General features: G+C 42.5%; 1 protein-coding gene across 3 annotated transcripts in view; it reads right to left on the bottom strand.

Annotated features, from left to right (window-relative positions):
* Window positions 1–23467, bottom strand: part of cfap54 (cilia and flagella associated protein 54) — a 139510-nt gene that overhangs the window by 81953 nt on the left and 34090 nt on the right. For all 3 annotated transcript variants that reach the window (XR_008761814.1, XM_055943019.1, XM_055943020.1), the window contains exons 16-29: window positions 22865–23030; window positions 22503–22598; window positions 22160–22281; window positions 21632–21823; window positions 21224–21316; window positions 19968–20153; window positions 19584–19708; window positions 19276–19423; window positions 18868–19023; window positions 18502–18624; window positions 14572–14697; window positions 3997–4126; window positions 3741–3836; window positions 2857–2983 (exon numbers count right to left, since the gene is read on the bottom strand). Coding sequence is in view for 2 of the 3 variants with exons in the window: in XM_055943019.1 (XP_055798994.1) it covers window positions 2857–2983; window positions 3741–3836; window positions 3997–4126; window positions 14572–14697; window positions 18502–18624; window positions 18868–19023; window positions 19276–19423; window positions 19584–19708; window positions 19968–20153; window positions 21224–21316; window positions 21632–21823; window positions 22160–22281; window positions 22503–22598; window positions 22865–23030 (1886 nt within the window). In the remaining variant the exon portion in view is untranslated. The remainder of the gene's footprint in view (window positions 1–2856; window positions 2984–3740; window positions 3837–3996; window positions 4127–14571; window positions 14698–18501; window positions 18625–18867; window positions 19024–19275; window positions 19424–19583; window positions 19709–19967; window positions 20154–21223; window positions 21317–21631; window positions 21824–22159; window positions 22282–22502; window positions 22599–22864; window positions 23031–23467) is intronic.

Genomic DNA, 23467 nt, shown 5'->3' with positions numbered 1-23467 from the left:
TGAGACCCAGGGTCTCGAGCTTGATGACGAGATTGGATGGTACTATGGTGTTAAATGCTGAGCTGTAGTCGATGAACAGCATTCTTACATAGGTATTCCTCTTGTCCAGATGGGTTAGGGCAGTGTGCAGTGTGATCGCGATTGCGTCGTCTGTGAACCTATTGGGGCGGTAAGCAAATTGGAGTGGGTCTAGGGTGTCAGGTAGGGTGGAGGTGATATGGTCCTTGAATAGTCTCTCAAAGCACTTCATGATGACGGAAGTGAGTGCTGTGGTGCGGTAGTCATTTAGCTCAGTTACCTTAGCTTTCTTGGAAACAGGAACAATGGTGAAGCATGTGGGAACAGCAGACTGGGATAAGGATTGATTGAATATGTCCGTAAACACACCAGCCAGCTGGTCTGCGCATGCTCTGAGGAAGCGGCTGGAGATGCCGTCTTGGACAGCAGCCTTGCGAGGGTTAACACGTTTAAATCTTTTACTCACCTTGGCTGCGGTGAAGGAGAACCCGCATGTTCTGGTAGCGGGCCGTGTCAGTGGCACTGTTCTTGTCCTCAAAGCGAGCAAAGAAGTTGTTTAGATTGTCTGGGAGCAAGACATCATGATCCGCGACGGGGCTGGTTTTTCTTTTGTAGTCCGTGATTGACTGTAGACCCTGCCACATACCTCTGGTGTCTGAGCCGTTGAATTGCGACTCTACTTTGTCTCTATACTGACGCTTTGCTTGTTTGATTGCCTTGCGGAGGGAATAGCAACACTGTTTGTATTCGGTCATGTTTCCGGTCACCTTGCCCTGAATAAAAGCAGTGGTTTGCGCTTTCAGTTTTGCGTGAATGCTGCCATAAATCTGTGGTTTCTGGTTGGGGAATGTTTTAATAGACGCTGTGGGTACAACATTACCGATGCACTTGCTAATAAACTCGCTCACCGAATCAGCGTATTCATCAATGTTGTTGTTCGACGCTATGCGGAACATATCCCAGTCCATGTGATCGAAGCAATCTTGAAGCGTGGAATCCGATTGGTTGGACCAGTGTTGAACAGACCTGAGCATGGGTGCTTCCTGTTTTGGTTTCTGTTTATAGACTGGGAGCAACAAAATGGAGTCGTGGTCAGCTTTTCCCGAAAGGAGGGCGAGGGAGGGCCTTATAAGCGTTGCGGAAGTTAGAATAACAATGATCCAGGGTTTTGCCAGCCCAGGTCGCGCAATCGATATGCTGATAAAATTTAGGGAGCCTTGTTTTCAGATTAGCCTTGTTAAAATCCACAGTTACAATAAATGCAGCCTCAGGATATATGGTTTCCAGTTTACATAGAGTCAAATGAAGTTCGTTCAGGGCCGTGGATGTGTCTGCTTGGGGGGAAATATACACGACTGTGATTATGATCGAAGAGAATTCTCTTGGTAGATAATGCGGTCGGCATTTGATTGTGAAGAATTCTAAGTCAGGTGAACAAAAGGACTTGAGTTCCTGTATGTTGTTATGATCACACCACGTCTCGTTAATCATAAGGCATACACCCCCGCCCTTCTTCTTACCAGAGACATGCTTGTTTCTGTCTGCGCGAAGCGTGAAGAAACCAGGTGGCTGTACCGACTCCGATAGCGTGTCTCAAGTGAACCATGTTTCCGTGAAACAAAGAACGTTACAGTCTCTGATGTCTCTCCGGAAGGCAACCCTTGCTCGGACTTCGTCTACCTTGTTGTCAAGAGACTGGACATTGGTGAGTAGTATGTTCGGGAGCGGTGCGCGATGTGCCCGTCTACGGAGCCTGACCAGAAGACTGCTCGGTCTGCCCCTTCTGCGGCGCCGTTGTCCGATCCATTGTCCTGGGTGGTAGGCCAAACAGAGGATCCACTTCGGGAAAGTTGTATTTGTGACGCTCAACGCACTGCAAGTCCTGCCTCTCAAATCTCCTCTTTTTAAGAGCATATACCCACGTGCCATCTCCTCATTGGTTTTTATGAGCACATACCCACGTGGGTGATTGAAAGATGAACTGACGTCCACACTCAAGTCAGTAACGCACCATAAAGTTGGTTGCCAACCTCCATATAAAGTCCAAAGAAGTAAAAAATAAGCCTGAGGAAGGAGGAGAGATGACGAGAAAGGAATTCGGTTTTCCAGTTTTATTTGTGGATTCATTGTCGGGGTAGAGGACATTGTGCATTTCAGATAAAATAACAAATAAATGTTCATATCCCAGGACTAGCTAGCTAAATTGCCATAATTGTTTAATGCTTTTCGACCTGTACCCAAATTAATAAAATTGGTTCAGAGTTTGTTGTGATATTTCAACCTGCGTGTCCTGATTGTGTCTAGTGTGGGGGTACAAAATCAACATGCCCATTATGGCGCACGCAGGCACGCGAGCGGTTTGGTCAGCATGTCAATGTTAGAGAAAATATATCTAAACTAGAATGTCGCCTTTCATCTCATGTAAATACTGTCTGTCTATGGCAAACAGAAAGTGTTTTTTTGTTTAAAATATATTCATTATTTTAGATTACTGGCAATAAATCGATCTCTGAATGTGTTACAATGACGAAACCCCTCTCTGCTGCTGCGTTAGTTGTTAGTTAGAGTTCAGTCAGGAGTTGATGGACAGTCGGAAGAGCGAATGAAATGATAGGAGGGACAGACCAGCTTCAAGTGGTGTCAGATTTCACATCCTGCTACACACAGGCAGAAGAGACATACTCCTGTGCCCGTGTGAATCCTACCGTGTCCACAGATCGATTTATAAGCAAAAATGTCTGTCAAAACCACGCAGGTCCACTCAACAGGGGACTTTATATCGCATAGGTATTAACTAAAATGTGATAATAGTACTTACAGGGCAGTACTATACAGTACCTGCTAAGCCATCCAAATATGTCGTGTCCCCACTGCAGGACCAGCTCTAGATGGTCTGCCTGCATGGTCCTCTGGAGCAGCAGCACAGCAAACTCCATGAAGCACGCCTTGCGCTTGAACTTCATCACTGAAACACACGCCAAATACACATTGATCATACAGTACAGACAGACACATACACAAAGTGCCTTCAGAAAGTATTCCTTTCCCTTGACTTATTCAATATTTTGTTGTGTTACAGCCTATATATATATTTTCTCACAAAGTGAAAACATGTTTTTAGAAATCTTTACACATTTATTGAAAATAAAATATAGAAATATCACATTTACGTAAGTGTTCATATCCCTGAGTCAATACATGTTAGAATCACCTTTGGCAGCGATTACAGCTGTGATTATTTCTGGGTAAGTCTCTAAGAGCTTTGCACAACTTGGATTGTACAATATTTGCACTATTATTGGAAAAAATGTAATCTTTGTCAAATTGCTTGTTGACCATTGCTAGACAGATCATTTTCAAGTCTTGCCATAGATTTTCAAGACGATTTTAGTCAAAACTGTGACTAGGCCACTCAGGAACATTCAATGTCATCTTGGTAAGCAATTCCAGTTTATATTTGGCCTTGAGTTTTAGGTTATTGTCCTGCTGAAAGGTGAATTTGTCTCCCAGTTTCTGTTAGAAAGCAGACGGAACCAAGTTTTCCTCTAGGATTTGCCTGTGCTTAGCTCTATTTCGTTGCTATTTATCCTAAAAAACTCCCTTGTCCTTGCTGATGACAAGCATATAAAATGTTTAAAAAAGTCAAGGGGTGTGAATACTTTCTGAAGGCACTGTACAGTAAACACCTAGGGAAGACAGAGATAGGATTAATAAATACGTACAATCTTTGAAAGCAGCCTTCAGAGGGCTGTTGGTGACGATGGGGTACAGCAGAATGGGGTCCTCCTGTCCAGTCAGTTCATGGGCATGGGGCACCGCTAAGAATAATGTAGAATAGAAGAGAATATAATAGAATAGAATCAATCAATATTCAATGATACATTGATACATGGAATTTGTTTTAATGTCTACAATATTACAAACAGGACAGTTAGCACAGGACAGTACAGTACAGCAGAGGCCTGTAGTATCTCATACCCCTGCTCCATGCTGAGCTGTCATGCTGCATGAAGGTTCCGGTCCTCTTGTTCTTCATGGCACTGCCCTCCAGAGCCTTCATCTGTTCATTCTGCTCCTCTCCCTGGATGCTGCCTGGCTTCTTCAGCAACTTCTCAATCCGGTCACACGCACACACACACACACACACACCAGGGTTTCGATTAGCCGGCTTTTGCACCCCCCCCATCCCCCCAAAAGCTGATAAATGCCGCTGGACAATTGTCTGGGAGAAGAAAACAAATCCCATTGTGAAGTAATGCATTTTAGCCTACTCATACGAGTAGATGTAACGCGAGAGCTGCTGATACAGCTCAAACAGGGGGAAAAAGTGTTAAGTAAAAAAAATAGATAAGATTTTTTTTAAATAAAAGTAACACATAATTAAACAGCAGCTGTAAAATAACAATAACGAGGCTACATACAGGGTGTACCGACACAGAGTCAATGTGCGGGGGCACTGGTTAGTCGAGGCAACTGAGTCGAGGCAACTAATATGTACATGTAGGTAGAGTTAAAGTGGTACTATGCATAGATAATAAACAGAGAGTGGCAGCAGTGTAAAATAAGGGGGACAAATGCAAATAGTCTGGATAGCCCAATGATTAGCTGTTCAGGAGTCTCATGGCTTGGGGGTAGAAACAGTTAAGAAGTCTTTTGGACCTAGACTTGGCACTCCGGTACCGCTTGCCGTGCGGTAGCAGAGAGAATAGTTCATGACTAGGGTGACTGGAGTCTTTTGACAATTTTTAGGGCCTTCCTCTGACACCGCCTGGTATAGAAGTCATGGATGGCAGGAAGCTTGGCCCCAGTGATGTACTGGGCCGTACATACTACCCTCTGAAGTGCCTTGAGGTCGAGCAGTTGCCATACCAGGCAGTGATGCAACCAGTAAGGATGCTCGTGCCCTCTTCATGACTGTCGTAGTGTGTTTGGACCATGCTAGTTTGTTGGTGATGTGGACACCAAGGAACTTGAAGCTCTCAACCTGCTCCACTGCAGTCCCGTCGATGAGAATAGGTCCACCTTTTCCTGTAGTCCACAATCATCTCCTTTGTCTTGTTCACATTGAGGGAGAGGTTGTGGTCCTATCACCACACGGCCAGGTCTCTGACCTACTCCCTATAGGCTGTCTCATCATTGTTGGTGATCAGGCCTACCACTGTTTTGTCTTCAGCAAACTTGATAATGGTGTTGGCGTAGTGCCTGGCCATGCAGTCATGAGTGAACAGGGAGTACAGGAGGGGAATGAGCACGCACCCCTGAGGGGCCCCCGTGTTGAGGATCAGCGTGGCAGATGTGTTGTTACCTACCCTTACCACCGGGGTCGGCCCGTCAGGAAGTCCATGATCCTTTTTCAGAGGAAGGTGTTTAGTCCCAAGCTTAGTGATGAGCTTTCAGGGCACTGTGATGTTGAACGCTGAACTGTAGTCAATGGGAAAGGGCAGTGTTGAGTGCAAGAGACCGCATCATCTGTGGGTCTGTTGGGGCGGTATGCAAATTGAGTCTAGGGTTTCAGGGATAACGGTGTTGATGTAAGCCAGCCTACAGATGTGAGTGCTACGGGTCTGTAGTCATTTAGGCAGGTTACCTTAGTGTTCTTGGGAACAGGGACTATGGTGGTCTGCTTGAAACATGTTGGTATTACAGACTCCATTAGGGATAGGTTGAAATTGTCAGTGAAGACACTTGCTCGGAGTACACGTCCTAGTAATCCATCTGGCCCTGCGGCCTTGTGAATGTTGACCTGTTTAAATATCTGACCCACATCGGCTACGGAGAACGTGATCACACAATCGTCTGGAACAGCTGATGCTCTCATGCATGCTTTAACCTGTTTGGGCTGCAGGGGCAGTATTGAGTAGCCAGATAAAAGGTGCCCATTTCAAACGGCCTCGTACTCAATTCTTGCTCGTACAATATGCATATTATTATTACTATTGGATAGAAAACACTCTCTAGTTTCTAAAACCGTTTGAATTATATCTGTGAGTCAAACAGAACATTTGGCACAAACTTCCTGACCAGGAAGTGGAAAGTCTGAAATCGATGCTCTGTTCTACTTCCTGCCTATACATGGGCATGATACGTATTAGTATACGTGCACGTCATAGACCTTCCCCTGGATGTCAAGAGGCGGTGAGAGAAGAAATTTCGTGTTTATCTTGGTCTGAAGTGGAATACAAGCTCTTTGTATGACGTGTCCACCCATTTCCTGTTTTCTGGAGAGCGCGAAAGGGGACTTGGATTTGCCTTCTGTTTAGCTGCCGTTATAGGTGACTAATATCTCCGGCTTTGATTTTATTTGATACATGTGACCATATCATCGTAAAGTATGTTTTTCAATATAGTTTCATCAGATTATTGAACATTTTTCGGGAGTTTTGCTGTGTTCCGTTCTCTTCCGTTTGTTGACATGGACAGCTTCGAGCCACTTGGCAAGTGCGCTTGCTAATTCAAGAGGGAAAATGAACGTTCTAAATCCAAACAACGATTGTTCTTGACAAAGGACACCTTGTCCAACATTCTGATGGAAGATCACCAAAAGTAAGAAACATTTTATGATGCTATTTCATATATCTGTCGTGCATGTGAACTAGTCGTGGGCGCCCAACTTTGGGGTACTCAGCTATACCGAAGCTGGATGTCGTAATGAAGTTCTTTTTTAGAATTCTAACACTGCGATTTCATTAAGAACTAATGGATCTATCATTTCCTATACAACATGTATTTTTTAGTTATGTTTATGAATAGCTATTTGGTCAGAATATGTGTGTCAGAAAACGTGTCAGAAAAATATCGTTGCTGTTTAGATGTTGTGGAAAAAGTAGCTAAGATAGCAACATGTATAACCACTGATTTCAGCTTTAAATATGCACATTTTCGAACAAAACATAAGTGTATGTATAACCTGATGTTATAGGACTGTCATCTGATAAAGAATATCAAGGTTAGTCAAAAATTATATATCCTTTGCTGGTTTGTTACGATCGCTAACTTTTACTGCTGGGAAATGGCTTGTCTTTCTGGCTATTGTGGTAAGCTAATATAACGCTATATTGTGTTTTCGCTGTAAAACACTTAATAAATCGGAAATATTGTCTGGAATCACAAGATGCCTGTCTTTCATTTGCTGTACACTATGTATTTTTCAGAAATGTTTTATGATGAGTAATTAGGTATTTGACGTTGGTGTCTGTAATTCGGTGCAATTTCTGATTGTAGCTGCAATGTAAACTATGATTTATACCTGAAATATGCACATTTTTCGAACAAAACATAGATTTATTGTATAACATGTTATAAGACTGTTATCTGATGAAGTTGTTTGTTGGTTAGTTTGGTTGGCTTTGTGCATGCTACCTGTGCTGTGAAATGTCTGTCCTTTTTTTGTATTTGGTGGTGAGCTAACATAAATATATGTGCTGTTTTCGCTCTAAAACATTTTAAAAATCAGACATGTTGGCTGGATTCACAAGATGTGTACCTTTCATTTGCTGTATTGGACTTGTTAATGTGTGAAAGTTAAATATTTAAAAAAATATATATTTTGAATTTCGCGCCCTGCACTTGAGCTGGCTGTTGTCATATTGTGGGCGGCCTCAGGCTTGCAGCCATAAGAAGTTAAGTGGTACTTGCCTCGAAGCGAGCATAGAAGAATTTAGCTTGTCTGGTGGGCTCATGTCACTGGGAAACTCACGGCTGTGCTTCCCTTTGCAGTCTGTAATAGTTTGCAAGTCCTGCCACATCCGACGAGCATCGGAGACAGTGTAGTACGATTCAATCTTAGTCCTGTATTGACACTGCCTGTTTGATGGTTTGTCGGAAGGCATAGCTTCTGGTTGTATGTGCAGTCACTATGGGGACGATGTCATCGATGCACTTATTGATGAAGCCAGTGATTAATGTGGTGTACTCCTCAATGCCATTGGAGGAATCCCGGGAACCTATTCCAGTCTGTGCTAGCAAAACAGTCCTGTAGCTTAGCATCTGCTTCATCTGACCACTTTCTTATTGACTGAGTCACTGGTGCTTCCTGCTTGAGTTTTTGCTTGTAAGCAAGAATCAGGAGGATAGGATTATGGTCAAATTTGCCAAATGGAGGGCAAGGGAGAGCTTTGTACGTGTCTCTGTGTGTGCAGTGGTCTATAGTTTTTTTCCCCCTCTAGTTGCACATTTAACATACTGGTAGAAATTAGGTAAAACTGATTTGAGTTTCCCTGTATTAAAGTCCCCGGCTACTAGGAGCGCCACCTCTGAATTAACGTTTTCCTGCTTGCTTATGGCCGTATACAGCTCATTGAGTGTGGTCTTAGTGCCAGCATCGGTTTGTGGTGGTATATAAATAGCTACGAAAAATACAGATGAAAACTCTCTTGGTAAATAGTGTGGTCTACAGCTTATCATGAGATACTCTACCTCAGGCGAGCAAAACCTTGAGACTTCCTTAGATTTCATGCACCAGCTGTTGTTTACAAATATACATAGACTGCCACCCCTTGTCTTACCAGAGGCTGTTGTTCTATCCTGACGAATAAGCTTAAAAACCGCCAGCTGTACGTTATTCATGTCGTCGTTCAGCCATGGGGTCACGACGAGTGAAATACGTGATCATAGTTTGTCTATTTTATTATCGATTGATTTTACATTGGCTAATAGGACCGATGGTAAAGGTAGATTACCCTCTCGGCGACGGATCCTTACAAGGCACCCGGACCTTCGTCCTCGATACCTCCGTCTCCTTCTCCTGCAAATGATGGGGAAGAGGGCCTTGTTGGGCGTCTGAAGTAAATCCTTCTCGTCCGACTCGATGAAGGAAAAGTATTCCTCCAGTACGGGGTGAGTAATCGCTGTCTTGATATCTAGAAGCTCTTTTCGGTCATAAGACACGGCGGCAGAAACATTATGTACAAAATAAGTTACAAATAACGTGAAAAAACATACAGTGGTTGCTCAACTAAAAGTTTGGAATTATGCTGCGGGACTTAGAGGTAATTTGTGGTTTAGTACGGTACCCTGCGTCATTACTTCTTTGCTCCAGACCAGCGCATGGGGGAGTTAGAGCACTGATTATGCTTTTGGGTCCCAAGGCACTACTGTGTCTCTAACTGACAATGAATGGGCGACATTAACCAAATAGAAACTGATAATTGATCATTTAATTTCAATGAACTGAATGATGAGGATGAAGAAGGTAATTGAACTTAGAACAATAGTGTTAGAATTGCTATTCCTCTGTCCTGCACACGCACACCTGGAAAAATACACTTATTTAATTTGTTACTACTCGTCAGTATTACTTACTAAACTGTTGTTACACTAAGGTTTATATTCTTAGAGAAACTTAGACTACAATTAGGGTGTGGAAATGGATTATTTTGCTCTTACTGTAGTACTGTAGCCTAATCCCGACTGGTCACATTGTACAGCGCCCGAGCGGCGCAAAGGTCTAAGACACTGCATCACTGCATTGCTAGAGATGCTGGTTCAATACCTGTGCCGGCTGTACACAGCGTTGTACGAGATCTTCAGTTTCTTGGCAATTTCTCGCATGGAATAGCCTTCATTTCTCAGAACAAGAATAGACTGATGAGTTTCAGAAGAAAGGTCTTTGTTTCTGGCCATTTTGAGCCTGTAATCGACCAAAAATGTGCTTTTCTTTCAAAAACAAGGACATTTCTAAGTGACCCCAAACTTTTGAACGTTTAGTGTATATAAAAGCCAATATTGAAGCCAATATTGAAGGCTATCAAATGCTTCTCAAAGATGCCCTTCGGTGGTCAAACTACCACTAACTAGCATTAATGATAACAATGGCTGACAATTAAATAACATGCCATAGAACTCGCAGCAGCCCGCAAAGGTGTGCTGCAGTATGATGCCACTTTTAAAGGAAGAACCACTGTACACAATAGTACAATTGGTTACGGGATCGTAAAACAGCAGCCATCTCCTTCGGCACCATTTAATGTTTAATGTTGTCTTTACATATACTAAATAATATACGTGTGATTTTAAAAAAAAATGTATTATTTAGAATGGACCATTATCATGCACCTGTCTTGGAACAGGGGCATGGGGGAAAAAATACATGTCATATATCCACTTAAATAGTGAATGGAGGACGCTGTTCCCGTGGTTCATTTTCATGCCAGCCAGGTAGGCTATACTCCTGTCGTAAAGTGAAGCAATGTGCTTAATATTAGGAAAGTTGATAAATAAATTGCATAGCCTATAGAAATGTTGCGCAACATGACTTCATGGGCTCTCATGAAGTGTTTGATTAGATTTCCAATTACATACTGTATGCATTGATGTAAAAGTAATTAGAGGGGCAATAGACTGCTGAGTACCAGGCAGTTTGCAAGTTTGGTAGGCTACTAATGACCATCAGCAGCATCAAAGCTTGGAGAAGCCTAATTACTGTGACTAAATGGTCACGTGGAATTTGACTGCCGTCATGACTTGTGACTGCTGGTGTGTGGGTAATACGGTCACCGTAACAGCCTGACTTATTCTTCAAAGATGTCGAGAAATGCACACGTTTTGTGCTCTTGTAGGAAGCAATCCCTCCCCCATTGATGACTACAAATGTTCTATAACTGGGCTAATTACTCAGTAACCAGCAAAGGATATGTACAAATGTGCACACGATATATTTAGCTCTCGCTTTGATCTCAAAACAAGCACATCTACTTACGTCCGCTCATGTTGTAAAAACAGTCCCGTTCAAAGTGAATGGCCCAGATCCATACGTGACAATGCTCTATTTGCATATAGTCCTACTGCACCTCTGATTGGTTATGGAACACCGGTCTGTGTACGAGCCTGAGTCGTGCCTGTCAATGGAATAGAATCCTACTCCGATGCGTTCTGCCTACAACAAAATATCTTGCATAGTTAGTTTTGCATATTAAGTCTTGCACAGTTTGTTTTGTTTCGGTATGTTGAATTGAAAGTGGCTAATATTGCGTTGATTCAATCACAATTCCCACGGTAAAGGGAAATGACAGTGTTAACGAACGGGGAAAACTCTAGAAAATTTTGTGAAGTTCAATCTCGTGCGTCTCTGTGCGCACTGATATTTCTTCTGCAAGGCAGTCCCGGAAATGTCCTCTGGTCTGATGAAACAAAAATAGAACTGTTTGGCCATAATGACCATCATTATGTTTGGAGGAAAAGGGGGAGGCTTGCAAGCCGAAGAACACCATCCCAACCGTGAAGCACAGGGATCGCAGGTGCTTTGCTGCAGGAGGGACTGGTGCACTTCACAAAATAGATGGCATCATGAGGGTGGAAAATTATGTGGATATGTTGAAGCAACATCTCAAGACATAAGTAAGGAAGTTAAAGCTTGGTCGCAAATGGGTCTTCCAAATGGACAATGACCCCAAGCATACTTCCAAAGTTATGGCAAAATGGCTTAAGGACAACAAAGTCCAGGTATTGGAGTGGCCATCACAAAGCCCTGAACTCAATCCTACAGAAAATTTGTGGGCAGAACTGAAAAAGTGTGTGCGAGTTAGGAGGCCTACAAACCTAACTCAGTTACACCAGCTCTGTCAGGAGGAATGGGACAAAATTCACCCAACTTATTGTGGGAAGCTTGTGGAAGGCTACCCGAAACGTTTGACCCAAGTTAAACAATTTAAAGGCAATGCTAGCAAATACTAATTGAGTGTATGTAAACTTCTGACCGACTGGGAATGAGATGAAAGAAATAAAAGCTGAAATAAATAATTCTCTCTACTATTATTCTGACATTTCACATTCTAAAAATAAAGTGGTGATCCTAACTGACCTAAGACAGGGAAATTTTACTACGATTAAATGTCAGGAATTATGAAAAACTGAGTTTAAATGTATTTGGTTAAGGTGTATGTAAACTTCTGACTTCAACTGTACGGGTAAGATAGTCTAGCAAGCTACATTTTCACGTTTCTAATTTTGACAGAAAGTTGTTTCATTTCAAGCTAAAGTGTACTGTTAGCTAGCGTTAGCTGGCTGGCTCCCTAGCTAACATTAGGTGGCGGGCTCGTTAGCTAACGTGACGTGTGTGATCTTACATGTTGTTTACCTAGCTAGGTTAATTGTTTACCTAGCTAGCTAGCTATATGTCTTAAGCTAAAGTGTACAACACCCATTGAATATGGCCGGTGTCAGTAAACGTCTGCAAAAAAGCGTAATGAAATTGTTGCCAGCAGAGCTTGTTAGGCCGTTTTCATGATATCCAGAGGTAAACAAATCATCGGCCAGAGCCTCAAGTGTGAGCTCTGTAGCAAGGAGATGGGTGGGACTAAAGCTTAAGAGGGTGTGAACGATGCTGAATGGGTTTAGACAAAGGGGAGCTCTCTCACCGAAACACTAAAATGCCCTTTTCTCAAAAGTGAATTTACAAGTGTATCAGCTTCCAAAGCAGAATTACTTTCTCATTGTTCCTCAAAAATGCAATGTATGATATACCATGATGCAGCTCTGAGTATCTACTTTTTACCAATGTTAAAAACCCAATTTCAACCCAGAGTCACAATTTCTTAAATGATCAGTAAATTAAAATGCTGCTGGTTAAATGTCCGAGAGACACATTTTCCTAACGGAAACCCTGACACACACACAAAGCGAAGAGCACAATCCTCAATGTGACATACAGTACCAGTCAAAAGTTTGGACCCACGTACTCATTCCAGGGTTTTCTTTATTTTTTACTATTTTCTGCATTGCAAAATAATAGTGAAGACATTGACTATGAAATAACAAATATATGGAATCATGTAGTAACCAAAAAAGTGCTAAATAAATCCAAACAAATGTTATATTTGAGATTCTTCAAATAGCCACCCTTTGCCTTGATGACAGCTTTGCACACGCTTGGAATTCTCTCAACCAGGTTCATTATATATTCACCTGGAATGCATTTCAATGAACAGGTGTGCCTTGTTAAAAGTTCATTTGTCGAATTTCTTTCCTTCTGAATGTGTTTGAGCCATTCAGAACTCGCTTGGGCCAAGAAATACGAGCAATGGACATTAGACCGGTGGAAATCTGTCCTTTGAGTCCAAATGAGAGATTTTTTGGTTCCAACCGCAGTGTCTTTGTGAGACACAGGGTAGGTGAAAGGATGATCTCGGCATGTGTGGTTCCCACTGTGAAGCATGGAGGAGGAGCTGTGATGGTATAAGAGTGCTTTGCTGGTAACACTGTCAACGATTTATTTAGAATTCAAGGCACACTTAACCAGTATGGCTACCACAACATTCTGCAGCGATACACCATCCTATCTGGTTTGGGCTTAGTGGGACTATCATTTGTTTTTCAACAGGACAATGACCCAACACACCTCCAGGCTGTGTAAGGGCTATTTTACCAAGAAGGGGAGTACTGCATCAGATGACCTGGCCTCCACAATCACCCGACCTCAACCCAATTGAGATGGTTTGGGATGAGTTGGACCGCAGAGTAAAGGAAAAGCAGCCAACAAGTGCTCAGCATATGTGGAAACTCCTTCAAGACTGTTGGAAAAGCATTCCAGGTCAAGCTGGTTGAGAGAATACCAAGAGTGTGCAAAGCTGTCATCAAGGCAAAAGGTGGGTACTTTGAAGAATCTCAAATATATTTTGATTTGTTAAACACTTTTTTGGTTACTACATGATTCCATATGTGTTATTTCATAGTTGATGTCTTCATCTACAATGTTGAAAATAGTAAAAATAAAGAAAAACCCTTGAATGAGTAGGTGTCCAAACTTTTGATTGGTACTGAACAACGTGAGGCTATTTGATGAGTTTCCAAGTATAGTTTTTTTTTTCTGTAGTGATGCTTTGAATCCTCTGCTTCATTTAGACAACATGGTAATTAACAGACAAAACACACTATTGCTGTGTGTAACAGGGGCTTAAGAGTGGGACGTTACCATAGTAATGGGGCCACTCAAGCCTTGTCACATGTCTGTGTGAGATTTTGAATCTAAACTGACTAGTAGTAGACCACGTCTCTTTGCAAGCAGCTGAAGCCAACTCCAACTAACATTGAAAAACAACTGAGCTTGTGAACAAAACAATGTAAATACCCAAGAAACACGAGGACAAAGTCTCACTTTGTAGGCTTTCGAGTAAATTATACCAACTTTTATGCCTGTGCGCAGCGCCTCCAAAAATGTATCTATCAGCACTTGACTCCCAGCGTGCACAGCTCACCAGCCAGTCATTGATGCTGCGCGAGGCGGGATATAGTATACTTATTTCTATGAAACAAAACGGCAGAAATACATTGAAAACAGCTACTCCAGCTTTTTGCTATAAATCGCAACTCGCACGTGCTCATACTTGACTTCTGACTCTATTTTTATGAGCGAATGCGAATGTAATGCTCACAATGTAGAGCCCTGCAAATTGACCACCCGCCAACGTGGCTGGTGAAATAGACATTCTTACCCACCAATACAAAAATCTACCGGCATTTGGCGGGTGTTAATTTTATGCCCTGCTTGGGCTGTAAATGGAGGTGTGCTTTGATGAGTAATTGATTAAAAGGCAGTATAGGTTACAGTGCAGTACATACCCCATCTGGCTCCACTGGAAGGGGCTTACTGGGTCCCTGCACGGTCTCCAGGATATCATGGAGGAGTTTCTTTCCCTGTTCGATCACTGTTGCTGCCAGACGGTGCTTCTCCAGGGTGCGAAGGGCCTATGGGTTAGTAGAAGACTGGTCTTAATAGATCTAGATGAATGGAACTCACACACACACGCAGTGTTAAAACTTTTTCCAGCTCTCCCTCTTTGGTTGGTATATAGCTCAAAGGCCCAAAACGGTACACACAGCCATATCCTTACAAACATTTCGGGTGGCTGCGCAAAATCTTCTTCAGCTCTTCCTCTTTTTCACACACATACATACACACACTAGGGTTTATTAGCGGGATCCGGGTTACCGAGATTTCCAGAGATTTCCTGCCCAAACCCATTCTCGATTCCAGAGATAAATAAGGGCGAGAAACCAGTAAATTATAATAAGTCATTTTTAAAAACAGTGTGACGTGAAATGGCACTGTTAAATGATATGAAATGTCTAAATCTGGCTTATCTACAGCCATCTCTGCTATCTGCAGGGTCAATCATATTCCTGTAAAGCTTAGAGAGGGTTTCATGAATACATCGGAGTAATATGTTTCTACTGGTGTCTTCGCCCAAGATATTAGTGACCATTGCCCAGTTGTTTGTTAGAGATACAAAAATCTAGTTTCAAAAATGTAAGCCTTGTGTCATCACAAAGAGGAACTTTAAAAACTTCAGTGAACAGGATTTATTTTTATTTTTTATTTTTTTTACATTATATTTATTATAGTGACCTTGATTGTATTTCAGCTATCCCTGGATCTGATTTAGCTTTGAGCCTCTTTGCAGATGTCTTCAATACTATTGTGGATAATCGTACTCCCTTCAAAAAATAAAAGGTTAAAGGTCGATGGAATGTCTGGTACGCTCCGGAATTATCAGAAGTCATTCTTAAAGGAGATGATGCTTGGGTCAAGGCTTAGGCTTGGACCGGCAAGCTTTTAAGTAACTGAGGAATCATTGTGTAAGACAAATCAGAAATGATAAATCTGATTAACCACTCTTTCAGATTGTAATGGAAACCCGGCTAAAGTCTGGAAAACTGTCAAAATCCTGAAGGGTTCTACTTCCTCCTCTCTGACACAACAAATTCATTCAGACACTGGCCTCATTAAGGAAAATATGCCATCATTGATGCCTTTAATCACCATTTCATTTCAGCGGGCTATCTCTCTTTGAAATAACTTCTAAGCCTATTCACAGTGATATTGGGCTGTATGCTGATAGAGGAAACTTTCTGAATGATCAAAGAAATAATTTTTCTTTTAGGTTATTTACAGAAAAAGAAGTCCTGGATGCTTTGCTAGCAATAGACAACAATAAAGGCCGACCAATTGGATCCTGGTCTGCTTAAGTGTGCAGCACCCATCATTGTTGGCTCAATAACACACTTTTTTACTTAACATTGTTATCAGGAAATATTCCAATAGTATAGAAATCAGCTCTAGGATAGTAGCGATCTTAATACTTATCACCCCATTTCAAGGCTTCCTTGTCCAACTAAGATTCTAGAATACTTGGTAAAAGTACAACTTTGCTCTTTTTTAATCATAGAAATGTATTTTGAATGTAAACCAAACAGGGGTTAGTCCTGGGCATAGCACTGTTACAGCAACTACTTTAGTTGTTAATGATCTTGTCAATGCTTTAGACACCAAAATCAAATGTGCTGCTTTGTTTGTGGACCTGTCAAAAGCTGTTGATCATGCTATTTTAATGAATAAGTTGTCCTGAATAGGCTGAGCTTGGACACCTGTTCATGGTTTCTTAGTGACAGAACTCAGGCTATCGTGACTGATGGGGTTAACTCTGAATTTCTTAAAGTACATAAAGGTGTACCACAGGGGTCAATTTTGGGACCTGTTCTCTTCAAAATTTACACTACCAGTCAAATGTTTTAGAACACCTACTCATTCAATGTTTTTTTTTTTTTTTTTACTATTTTCTACATTGTAGCATAACAGTAAAGACATCAAAACTATGAAATAACACAATGGAATCATGTAGTAACCAAAAAAGGGTTAAACAAATCAGAACATATTTTATATTTGAGATTCCTCAAATAGCCACCCTTTGACTTGATGACAGCTTTGCACACTATTGGCTTTTTCTCAACCAGCTTCATGAGGTAGTCACCTGGAATGCATTTCAATTAACAGGTGTGCTTTCTTAAAAGTTAATTTGTGGATTAACTTTTTGTGATTAATTCATTCCTTCTTAACGCGTTTGAGCCAATCAGTTGTGTTGTGACAAGGTGGGGGGGGGTATAAAGAATATAGCCCTATTTGGTAAAAGACCAAGTCCATATTATGGCAAGAACAGCCCAAATAAGCAAAGAGGAACGACAGTCCATCATTACTTTAAGACATGAAGGTCAGTCAATCCGGAACATTTCAAGAACTTTGAAAGTTTCTTCAAGTGCAGTCACAAAAACCATCAAGCGCTATGATGAAACTGGTTCTCATGAGGACCGCCATAGGAATGGAAGACCCAGAGTTACCTCTGCTGCAGAGGATAAGTTCATTAGAGTTGCCAGCCTCAGAAATTGCAGCCCAAATAAATGCTTCACAGAGTTCAAGTAACAGACACATCTCAACATCAACTGTTCAGAGGAGTCTGTGTGAATCAGGCCTTCATGGTCGAATTTCTGCAAAGAAAGCACTACTAAAGGACACCAATAAGAAGAGACTTGCTTGGGCCAAGAAACACGAGCAATGGACATGAGACCGGTGAAAATGTGTCCTTTTGTCTGGAGTCCAAATTATATATTTTTGGTTCCAACTGAACAGATGATCTCGGCATGTGTATTCCCCACCGTAAAGCATGGAGGAGGAAGTGTTATGGTGTGGGGGTGCTTTGCTGGTGACACTGTCTGTGATTCATTTAGAATTCAAGGCACACTTAACCAGTATGGCTACCACAACATTCTGCAGCGATACACCATCCCATCTGGTTTGGGCTTAGTGGGACTATCATTTGTTTTTGAACAGGCCAATTACCCAACACACCTCCAGGCTGTGTAAGGGCTATTTTACCAAGAAGGGGAGTACTGCATCAGATGACCTGGCCTCCACAATCACCGGACCTCAACCAAACTGAGATGGTTTGGAATGAGTCCGACCGCAGAGTGAAGGAAAAGCAGCCAACAAGTACTCAGCATATGTGGGAACTCCTTCAAGACTGTTCTAAAAGCATTCCTCATGAAGCTGGTTGAGAGAATGCCAAGTGTGTGCAAAGCTGTCATCAAGGCAAAGGGTGGCTACTTTGAAGAATCTAAAATATATTCAAATTTGTTTAACACTTTTTTGGTTGCTACATGATTCCATATGTGTTATTTCATAGTTTTGATGTCTTCACTATTATTCTATAATGTAGAAAATATAAAAAATTAAGAAAAACCCTTGAATTAGTAGGTGTGTCCAAACCTTTGACTGGTACTGTATATATTTTAGATTGCTGGACTAAAAAAAATCTTGGTCGACCAACAGCCTATCAACCAAACAATCTGCCAGTCAACTAAAGGAGGTCAGCCCTAAAACAGCCACAACCTTCCCAAAGGTTCCCACCCGGGAGCCAGGTGCAAGCGGAGAGAAAAGGGCCAACAAGTGACATCTTTCAGTCAAAGGTAGATTAAAACGAATGTAATTTTCACTAGACCTCATAATATTTGACCAGTTTGTCAACAGTGCTTCATAGGCCTACATTAATAGGCTACACCAACAAAATAATATGGTGACTTTGAGAGAACTTTGAGTTTATTAAATTGCAACAAATACAACAAGAAGACTTTAGATTCATGTGTTAATTTCTCCATTACTTTTTTTTTGTAGATTCTCTGGAAAATATTATACTCCAACACACACAAACACATGGTTACCTTGGCAACATAATATGTTATACAGGCTATCATGTGCAGGAGAGACTCTGAAGTGGTGGCTGGGCGTTTCTGTTTAACAACTCCTGAGATCTCTGTCAGCACCGCCAGGCACTTCATCAGCACCTGGAAGAGACATACATACTGTTTACAAGATCAGCACAGCAATGTGATAATCATAATAGTAAAGCAATAATTTACAAACAATAGGCAACATTTTTCCAAAAACAACTAAAAAGCATGCTAAATGGAGAATCTACATCGAAGGTGCTTAGACGCACACCAATAGGCTTAATCTGGGACCAGGAAACAGTGAGTCATTCAGAGCCAAGAGTCAATCAGGAGCTCAGTAGGTTTATTGTACCTTACCTGTACAACAGGCTCTGCTGGGATCTGGTGAAACATGAGCGGGGCCAGCAGGCCATAACACCTCACCACGGCCTGCAGGGCAGCGCTGCTGTCATTCAGCCAGAGAGCCAGGTCTATGGCCACCAGCATCCGCTCACACTCTGCCAACCTGGCCTCCTGGAGGGGGTAAAAGTAAACACAGCTGCCATCATACCACCCTCTCTAACATCTCTCACTGTCATGCTTGGTTCTCACTCAGAGTCACATATATTACATTCTGAAAAATCCAAATACCACATGTGATTCCCACGCAGGGACTCTTGGACTTTCCCTTTTTCTTTTTCAAGTAAAATAAACAAATGTTCTTACCCAGAGCCCAGTTTACAGCCATGACCATAAAGGAGCCAAACAGTGCCTTTGTGTACTTACCTGTCCCCAAATGAGTGGTCCCCCGTCACTGAGGGTGTCACAGAACAGCGCACCCTCCTGGATGTGGATCTCTGTCTGCATAAGGATGGAGGAGAGAAAGAGGTGGAGGAGGAGAGGAGAGGAGCGCTGCAGAGTCTCCAAACGCAGCCTGCAGAGGAGGGGGGAGAAAGAGGGGGGGAGAATGAGAAAAGGGGAGGGAAATCGAGTGAAAGAGGGGATAGATTAACAAGAGCCATGACAGAAAGGAATGTGAGGGAATAAGTATCTCAAACAAACACATATCCTCAGTCAGAGTGTGTTGTCCTCACTTGGTCTGAGCTAGCCCCTCTAAAGTGGCCCCTGGTTCTTGAAGACCTTTAGGCTGGTTGAAGTGGCTCCACAGTTCACTGCAGGCTCTCTTGGCTAGAGCGTGTTGCCCTGTCTGGTACGCTGCCTGCATGGGACACAACACAGATAGGGAGAGAGGGTCCTACTGTCACCAGATTATACATAGAGTAACCCACACACACTCAATAAATCGGTGATCTTATATAGTGCCGAATCCTTACGTGAGATGTGTGTGTAGCTATAACCCAAACTTTCTCTCTAGTCTTTGATTGACAAACACAGCTACAGGATTTGAATATCACGTTACATGATAAACCTTTGAGGTGTGGAGTGTGTATCTCGAGTTAGGAGTCCTTCCTCAGTACCTGTGCCAGGTGTGCCCAGGTGGTGAGCAGTGGCAGAGGCAGGGAGGCTAGCAGAGGCCTGGTTGTCTCTCCAATGGCATTGCCCACCAGTTTACCCCCGGCGTCGTAGGCTGCTACAGCAAACACATACTTCTGGTTCGGCTCCAAGCAGTCCACTCGTAGCAGTCGCTCCCCTGATGCAGGAACCTGGGCAGAAACACAGGGACGGAGAGTTTAATCTAGCCATTGAAATATAATGAATATCTATTCAATATTAGCCACTTTCAAAGTAATATATCGAAGCTAAACGAACTATGCGAGATTTTGTATTCTAGACTCACTGTGCGAGAGATTTTCTTGTAGGCAGAGCACATTGGAGTAGGATTCTATTTGGAGTAGGATTCTATTGCATTGACAGGCACGACTCAGGCCTTAATCTACAGACCGGTGGGCCATAATATGCAAATAGCCACAGCCATATATGGATCTGCCATTCACTTTGAACTGGACTGTGTTTACAGCATGAGCAGTCGTGAGTTGAAGCGATTGTTTTGAGATCAAAGCGAGAGCTGCAAGTAGCCACCTGTGCACATTTGTTCATATTCTTTGCTAGTTAGTGAGTTATTAGCCCAGTTATAGCTAATTTCTAGACAACAATGGGGGAGTGGTTGCTTCCTACAAGAGCACAAAATGTGTGCATTTCTAGACATTTTGAGACGGCTATGTAGCCAATAGGCAGATTGCAGCATAATTTGTCTGATTATCTGTAATAATGGGAATAATAATTAATTACATTTTGTAAGGTGGTTTCTTTCATCAAACAACAAAACATTTTCAGTCACCTCTTTGTCTAAAGGACAAGTGAATAAACAAGTCCTGCATGTTTTTTTTTCTTTCAAAAGTCTCATGGAATGTAGGCCTATATTGAACAGGACACATTTGCTGCTACTGTAGCATTGTTTTTGAGGGTAGGCCACTCTGTTAAGCCCACATTATGATCAAATAGCCACAGTAGGCTACTTGGCCACTGTTAAAACTAACTTAAAGCGGGTAAACATGCGGCAAGAATTTTTACAACGTTCAAGTTTGCATTCAGCAGACCTGAAATTTGGCAAGTGCTGAAAACAAATTGAGGGAACATTGGTGGGGCTGCATTGAAAAGCAATATAACTGTAATACATACCTATGGCAATATAAAATGTGTACCTGAAGAGGGCAGCAGACAAGGTGAGAACTTGCTGTGTAGGTGTCAGTAGACTTTATCTAGCGTAACTTACCTCGTCTCCAGTGCCCACCAGGTTGCTGTCTCCTAGTCTGACTTTCAGGTTGATTCCCTCAGCCTCACGTGCATAGATATGGTACCAGCACACCTGCACCACACCGTGGAGAGACAACATGCTACTGTCTATATAATATGATCTATCATACTATCCTTACAGTTAAACACTATCATATGAATCCCTAAAATAGCACCCACAAAGACATACAGTATGTCATTCCTCCCAGATACAGTATGAGAGTTCAATGAGAACATTACTGCCCCTACTTTAGACTGTACTTAGAGTGACAGTTGCTCTGGATATGATCCTCATGATCCCAATCATAACGATCCCCATCCTCATACTGTAGGCTACACACTGATTGATCCAGACAGGAGTGTCTGCTTAGTGTAGACGTCCTATCACCTGTTCCTCCAGGGCGTAGGGTGCAGGAGTGAAGGTCATGGAGTGGTAGGTACGGGACAGGAGGATAGGAGGAGGAGGAGGTCTAGTGTTTCTCTCCTCCTCTCCTCCTCTCTCCTTCCTCTCCGACGGACCAGAGGAGCTGAACAGCTTCCTCTCCTCCACCTCTGCCTTCTCTATCAGGACAACAGCCTCCTGTGACCAACACAGGGAGAATACAAGGAATGGGTGAAAACCTCAATGGTGGGCAAACCTCAAGCAAGGCTAGCAGAACTAGCTATTTATTGTGTATACCAATTAAAGGCATTAGTCATTCCCTTGTAATGTACATATCAACATGACGGACAAGCGAATAATTTTTATAGAATGGCATTTGTGATATTATGTGTCTCCAATCATAATGTGTCATATCAACAGTAAGACTAGCTGTTGCCATTGGCATCGGCTAATGGGGATCCCAATGAATCAAATCAAATCAAAATCAACATGATATTCAATTGACATTTTCAGTGTCACTTTCTGTGTCTTTACCTCTAGCAGTCTCTTGGTGGCGCTGCTGTTCTGGTCCTTCCTGTGGGACAGCAGAGCCTTCTGGACCAGGAACAGAGCTATGGAGATCGTATTCTTTCTGATCCGCTCCAGAAGCACTGACTCTGTAAACAGAGGTTTTAGGGACCACACAATCATTATCACAATAATTGGCAATATCTTCTGTTTATAACTAATGCATTACCTAAATACTGATTCATGAAGTAATCAAACTTAAGCACAATATCCGCTTGAAATACACAACTGCTTGCGTCAAAGCTGAGAACCTCAGGCAGCCATGTAAAGTATGGAGTGCAGGGCCATGGGTGAGGGCTCTCAGTCTCACCTCCTCTGGCTCTGTCAGCCATGTTCTCAGGTATCTCCACACCACCAGGGGGCCTCATAGATCTCCTACTGTCACCAGCATGCTGCTGCAGCTCAGCTAAGGGAAGGTACACAACACAACACAGCATACAAAGTGGATGGGTCGAGGGGGAGTGAGGAAGGCAGATTTGAGATGATGAGCACAACAATAACTCTTAAGAAGAGGGGGATACAGGTTTGGTTTTGTGTACGTTTCAATGATGATGAAATAGAGGATAATGTCTTGGAAAAGCAGGAAATCCTGATTAATCTGGTGGGAAAAAATCACAGAGAAGCATTCTGGGATGGTGGAGGACTATCTGTCTGGAGGCCTTGCTGACATACCTGGCCAGGTGTTGAGCAGCTTGAGGGAGACTCTGTGCTGGACAGACAGCAGTTCCAGATGCAGGTCCATGGGGACCAGAGAGAGAGAGAGAGACAGGGAGGGACTCTTCACCCTCTCTCCTTCTCCTCCTCCTGCAGGGGAATGCATGGCCGGCCCAACAAACTTCTGTAAATAGAGAATGATGTGTGGTGAGAGACCTGGGCCAAAATAGCTGTCACCTCGGAGGTGGTTGTGTAGAGTCTTGCACAATGCAAAGCACCTAGTGAAAAGCACTAGTCTAGCAATGCAATAATACTATCATCATTACTATCAGGTAGTAGGGTGTCCACCCACAGTGGGTGAAAATGTGCTTTAGTGATTACATTTATAACATATATTTTACCAACACAAATATGATTATTCATGTTCTAAATTGTTCAGGTTTTTTTTCTCTGACATTTCATTAACATTATATCAAAAAAGTTGGATTTCGTAACCCAATACATCCGATAATAAGCGCCGAGCTCTGTCGCCAGAGCGGTGCATCTTTCTCGCCACAACTTTTGAGGAGTTTACATGTTGTGGTGGTCGTCTTCATAGCCGTTTCCGATGGTTGCAAAAAG

This window comes from Salvelinus fontinalis, chromosome 13 (assembly GCF_029448725.1).
Source record: "Salvelinus fontinalis isolate EN_2023a chromosome 13, ASM2944872v1, whole genome shotgun sequence".
NCBI classification, from domain to species: Eukaryota; Metazoa; Chordata; class Actinopteri; order Salmoniformes; family Salmonidae; genus Salvelinus; species Salvelinus fontinalis.
Note: the sequence above shows the minus strand (reverse complement) of the source record. Positions and strands in the feature narration are given on the sequence as shown.